The 6,164-nt window shown below is 51.9% G+C and overlaps 1 protein-coding gene across 5 annotated transcripts in view; it reads right to left on the bottom strand.

Moving 5' to 3' along the window:
- Nucleotides 1-3,734: 3,734 nt before the first annotated feature.
- The window catches only part of NVL (nuclear VCP like), a 93,664-nt gene continuing 91,234 nt past the window's right edge, over nucleotides 3,735-6,164 (bottom strand). For 4 of the 5 annotated variants that reach the window (XM_032393912.1, XM_032393915.1, XM_032393917.1 and 1 more), the window contains one exon: nucleotides 3,735-4,055. In XM_032393912.1, coding sequence (XP_032249803.1) covers nucleotides 4,011-4,055 — 45 coding nt within the window. In that variant the 3' untranslated portion in view covers nucleotides 3,735-4,010. The remainder of the gene's footprint in view (nucleotides 4,056-6,164) is intronic. The other variant, XM_032393913.1, reaches the window with a different exon arrangement.

Here is a 6,164-nt window from a genome sequence, read left to right as displayed (position 1 = left end):
CATTACTTTTTAATTTTTTTTAAAGATTTATTTGAGAGAGAGAGAGGATGAGTGGGGGGGCTCAGAGGAAAGGGGAGAAGCAGACTCTGCACTGAGCAGGGAGCCCGACATGGGGCTCCACCCCTGAACTCCAGGATCACAACCTGAGCCGAAGGCAGATTCTTAACGGAACGAACCACCCAGGTGCCCCTGTTATCGATTATTTTAAAAAGAATATTATTGTTACAAGTCACACTGGTTCATGAAGGCAGAACATCTTACAGCCCCCAGGAGACATGGCACAGAACTCCACTTCTGACAAAGGCACTAAGATGTAGGACGACACAGGCTTTCGAGTTAAGCCCGTCTTCAGTTTGAATCCCCAGATGCCACTTGTTAGCTGTGTGACCAAGGGCAAATTGCTGGAGCTCTCTGAGCTCGTTTTCTCAAACATAAAAGAAGATACTATATTCCTCAGTTTTGATGTATTAGTGAGATAATGTGTATAGTTCACCTTCCTCGTCATCCCCATATCCCACGCCACTGGACAGAGCTGTGACATTTTGTGTCAAAGCACAGATGCTCCAAACCTGTGCCCTGCGAGGTGTACGACGGAAGTGGAAGCAAATAATTTCATTTTTATTTTTTTATTTGAGAGAGCAAGCGAGAGAGCACAAGCAGGGGGAGGGACAGAGGGAGAGGGAGAAGCAGACTCCCCAACGAGCAGGGAGCCCAACATGGGACTTGATCCCAGGACCCTGGGGTCATGACCTGAGCCAAAGGCAGATGCTTACTGACTGAGCCACCCAGGCGCCCTAATTTCATTTTTAATAAGTGAATCTAAGCTGGACTACGAACTGAGTGTGGCAATTGAGGGCTGGAAGTCCTAAGTTCTTCGTGAGCTGGGAAAAATCAAGGAGGCAACTGAAAACCAGCAGACACGAAACAGGTGCCCAAAAGTGCCTGTTGAGTTAATCTGCTGATCCCCTTTTCAGACTCGGCCTTTTACCTTGAAACATGAGCTCCCTGCATGCCACAGCTGTTTCCTTCATTCGGCATCTGCACTTCTAAAGCCCCCGGTGACTGGGAAGCTCATTTCGCTTTCCACACTATTAATTCTGAGAAAGTTCAAGCCAGCAAAACTTCCTGGAGTCTCAAAAGAAGACCCACTGTCCACTGACCAGGCTCATTCACAGCCAGCTAGGGTAGGAGAGCAGATGCTCCTGTCTGCGCAAAACAAGGTAATTAGAATTTTGGTATAAAACATATATATATTATCTCTTTTTAAAGCCTTCTGTTTTACAGAATGCTCATGCAGGCCCAACTCTCACCAACAGTTTGTTCTGAGAGCCTTGAGCACACCCAAAGTTCTGCTCGGCCGGGGACAAGTGTTTGGGGAGCCCTTCTGAGCGGCAATAACTCAGCACCAGACGATGTGCCCCCAGAGTCCCGTGGGCTCCTCTTCGGAGCCACCGGGTCCCACTTGGGTAGACACCTCGGGTGGAAACATCAGATCTCCCCAATGTTAATGCTGCTTCCTTTTGGGAAGTCATTCAGCTATGTAACTCAACAGTTACTTTGTTCTTAATCCGAGTCAAGTGCCACAGATGCACAGAGGGGTCGGGATGCTGCATGGAGAAGGTGGGTCTTGCACTTGGAGCTGATCCAACATGGGCACCATCGGCCAGGTCAGCACGAAACTCAGCCCACGCATGAGCGGAGGAAGGGATTGGGCAAAGCTTCTGGGGAAGTGGTATTTCAGGCCCTGTGCTGGGTGGGACAGGACCCAGGAGGCATTCCAGGGGGCGGGGGCCTCCCCAGCCAAGGCTCAGAGAACAATGAGCTTCCCTGGAATTATAGTACACGTCAGTTGGGGTCAGGCGACAGGTGCTGAGGGTGGGCTGATGTCCCATCACCGGAGGTCCGTGTATAATTAGACTACTGAGTTTGGGCCGAGAAGTGACGCTGCAACCGAAACCAAGCAGAACCAATGAGAGGCTGACGGAGTTCCCGGAGAGACTTTGCTGGGGTTATGCTCCAGCTAGAGGGGAGACGCACAGAGGAAAGTGGCCTCGGGCCAAGGCCCCGGGGAGAGGTCAGGGGCAAAGCAGTGACAGCTAAGCATGTGCAGGTGGGATTTATTAGCACCTGCACACCAAAAGGTCACGCTTCTTCATGCGTGGCATGTCTGTTAACATGTTCAATATTTAGCACAATAATGAGGGAAAAAGCCGGCGAGAGGTCAGCGCTGGGGTCCATGGTGGTGCAGACTGGTTGGGTCCGGTCCCTGCCAGCTGCGTCCTCCCCCGGCCCAGAGTCCTAGCCCTTTGCTCTTCCTCATGGGGGCTGGATTTCACGGTCAGGGTCGAGGGACCCGAGTCCAGTCCCTGCTCTGTCTCAGCGTCACTGATGAGTATTTTGGGAGGGCGGCCCCGGTTTCAGTGCCTGAGAGATTGGAACGGGAGGCCCAGCGGCACACCGCGGTAGAAGAGGAAAGGTAATGGCAGCGCGAGGCGGCGCCCATGAGGACGAGGGAAGGGAAGCTTGCAGAAACAGGGTTAACAAAGGCCTGACTGCGTTCAGACTGAAGATGCCTTCAGGGTCTGAGCGGGGGAGACCGGGGGAGACCAGGACGCAGGAGGAAGAGCAGGTGTTGGCGCGGAGGGAAGAGAAGCTGACGACCTCTGTTGGGATTTCTTCACTCTTGGACTTTTGCCATGTTTTTTTAAGTTTTATTTATTTAAGAGAGAGAGCGAGCGGGGGTGGAGAGACGGAGAGGGAGCAGCAGCTCCCGGCAGTGAGCCCGACACAGGGCTTGCTCTCCACCCGGGGATCACGACCTGAGCCGAAACCAGGAGTCAGACGCTCAGCCGGCAGAGCTGCCCAGGCGCCCCCATCGATTACTCTTCGAAGTAGCACAAACGTTTCCATAGTGTGAGGTGGAGCGGGGAGTGGAAGGAAAACGAGGCAAGCGCCCGTGTCTGCGGTGTCACATGGTGCCGCGAGCAGCACCAAGAAGGGGCGAGGACAGTGAACACGGACGCAGCCCTTGTGGACGCAGCAGGGGCCTGTCGAAGGCGCGCAGGTGCGGGAGAGGCCCCAGCGGGCCAGACCTGGGCAGCCTGAGAGTCGCCCACGCAAACACACGCGCAGCTAGCTGTGCTGAAGGGATTCGCTCGTGGTTCCCAGCACCTCCCTCCATGGAGGAGCCGCGTGCGCAGCCCGGAAGGACCACCCTCCCACGGGATCACAGGGACTGCGTCAGAGCGGGACAAATCCTGACGGCGCCACTGGACAGGATGCAGCGAGAACATGGCACCCCTTCGTGAAACTCCCGCCACGGCCGGGGTGGAACCACGAGGACGCCGCTGACAAACCGCCGAGGGCGTTCTACAAAGTAACTGGGCCGGAACCTTCCAGAGCATCAGAAGTCAGGAGACGGGAACTGCTCTGACCTCGAGGGAACTCAAGCAGAAGAGGAACAGACAGCTCACTCCTGGCCCTTCTGTCACGAAGGACAACTTGGGGCAGCTGGAGAGAGGGGCCTGGCAGGGGCTGGGGGCCCACGTGACAACCATGCCTCGCGGCTGGTTTCCTGAGTGTGACGGCTGGCTATCGGGGGACCCTGGGGCGCGGGAGACGTACATCACGGTATTTGGGGGTGATAGGGTCTCGGGCTGGCAATGCATGCTCAGATGGCTTAGGGGAAAAGTTCTTTTTACTGTGATCGCAACTCTTCTGAAGTACAGTCAAGATGGTTTCAAAATAAACATTTTATTTAAAAAAAGTTATTGGTTATTTTAGTTGAGCAGTTAAACATCTTTCTTGTTCTTAAAAAGCAGGGAGGGTGTCCCCGCACCCAGTTGGCCAGACGGGAAGAGTCTTTGGTTCTGACCGGCCACGTCACTCTGGGAATAACATGCGCACACGGGACCCCATCCGCAGCAGGTGGCAAGCGGGCAGCTCAGAGCGTGTGGGCTTCTCGGCTAGCTGGACGCACTGTCCTGCTCCGAGGCCAGCTGCTGCCGGGGTCACCGGCTGAGGGACCGCTGCAGAGCTTCATACATCACCTGGTCCTGAGAACAGGGGACAAGACAGACAGAGAGCCGATAAGTGTGATGGGGGCTGAACTGCATCCCCCAAACGCGCACGCTGACGTCCCACCCCCAGGACTGCGCAGTGACCGGAGGTCAGGTCTTCAGGGAGGCAGTGAAGTTATAACGAAGCCCCCAGGACATAGGACCGCATGTCTGCAGGAAGACGAATGAAGAACAGACGGGCCCGGGGGGCCAGGTGAGGATGCGGGGAGAGGACGCACGGCCTCGGGAGAAACCAGCCTGGCCCACCCCGCGATGAGGGACGGCCAGCTTCCTGTCCTTCCACATGGAGCTCCGCCTGCTCTGGCGAGTGCCCGGCCTGGCGTGCGGCATGTGAGCCCGACTCCCAGCGGCCCCACATCAATCCCCATCTTTCTGTCACCGGCATGGGGACCAGCATGACGGACTGTTTACAGAAGTTAGAATTAGGGTCAGTTCATGTACCCCTATCACAATGTTTTAATTATTGAGGCTTTTAGAAAACAGATCGTGTTTTTAGCCGCCCCCACCCCCAGCTTGGTGTTTCTGCAGTTTTCCTGCTGCTACAGTTTGCTTGGTTTACCACAGGAACTTTTGGTTCCCCTGTTTGGTCCCCAACACAAAATAAGCAAAAATCAAAACAGAGTAGAGCCATTTAAATGATTCCTAACAGCAACCAACGGCCTTAGCACTGAGGTGTCTGCCGACCAGCCTGAGGACACGCGCCAGAGAACAGCCACGGTCCCCGACGTCTGGCGGCCACGGAGATATTCGCAGAAATGCAGCTTCGCTCCCAGAAGCGGCCACAGTGGGCCCCTCTGCATGTGTGAGGTCTGCCCAGTGTTCAGAGGGGCCTTTACGACCACTAGCTTTTACTCTGAGGACAATCCTGAGTCAGACAGAAGCAGAGCGGATGTTCTCTCTGCGACAAGTCAGAACCCTGACCAGAGGGCAGGGCGGATTTTCCGTTCACGGGGGAAACCCATTTCCTGGACTGTACTTAATGTTCACCTCCGGTTTGAAAGATGGATTTGAAAATAAAAAAAAAACAAACTATGTACTTGTTTCAGTGATTTTTCAAGTACCTGTCAAACAGTTTCAAAGGTGAACATAAAGTAGGAATTAGTGAAATGCTGAATTAACTCTGAAATAGGATAAAAGGGTCCCTCTGTACATCAGTATCACTGCTGAATAATCTACTGTAAAGACATTTTAGGCATGCTTAGTTTTTAACCAGGTTAGAGCAATTCCTTTTTTAGAGTAAAATAACTTTTTAAATTATAAAACAAGATTTATTGCAAAAAAATTAGAAAATACAGATCAGCAGGAAAAAAATCATTTCCAGAGATAACTATTATTACTATTTTGGTCTTCTGGAACTTTCAAATTACTATTTTTTCAATATTAATTTTTTTAATTTTTAAAATTTTTTATTTATTTTTAAGTAATCTCTACACCCAACGTGGGGCTTGAACTCACAGCCCCGAGATCAAGAGTCACATGCTCCACCGACTGAGCCAGCCACGCGCCCCTCAATATTTAATGTTTCTGAACAGGTAAGACCTTCATATGGTGCAAAGTTCAAAGAGGATAAAGCCCGCACGCCCCCCCCCCCCCCCGGCAGCCGGTCTCTCCCCACAAGCAGCCATCACTAGTTTCATAAGTAATTGCTTCATGAGGGCCAGTTAGGGAGCCAAACGAGGAACGTGGAGCTTCACCTTGATGTGATGCCTTATTTTTAAAAGATCAAACTAATAATCAGCTTGGTCATCTGCTTTACTGAATATTTATTCAAAATTCATACTATGCTTATTTCCAAAAGAGAAGTTGTAGCTTCTTATTCGCTAAGTTTTTCAGAAATCAAGTATTTAAAGATTACGATCATCAAAAATATGAAGAAGAATATGCTGGTACTAAGTCTCACGAGGACATCTGTGCAGCCTTCCACAATGTGTGGCATGACAGGTGCAGATACGTTTTTAATTAAGATTAGTCACACGGCCTTTGCCGTGTAGTTGGTCCCGTTCAAGCAAAAGCTACGTGTAAGCCTCTTCCTAACACCGACGGATCGAGTGACCAGGTTAACGCATGTTCTATGTGTGGGAGTCC

This window comes from Phoca vitulina, unplaced genomic scaffold (genome assembly GCF_004348235.1).
Source record: "Phoca vitulina isolate PV1807 unplaced genomic scaffold, GSC_HSeal_1.0 scaffold78, whole genome shotgun sequence".
NCBI classification, from domain to species: Eukaryota; Metazoa; Chordata; class Mammalia; order Carnivora; family Phocidae; genus Phoca; species Phoca vitulina.
Note: the sequence above shows the minus strand (reverse complement) of the source record. Positions and strands in the feature narration are given on the sequence as shown.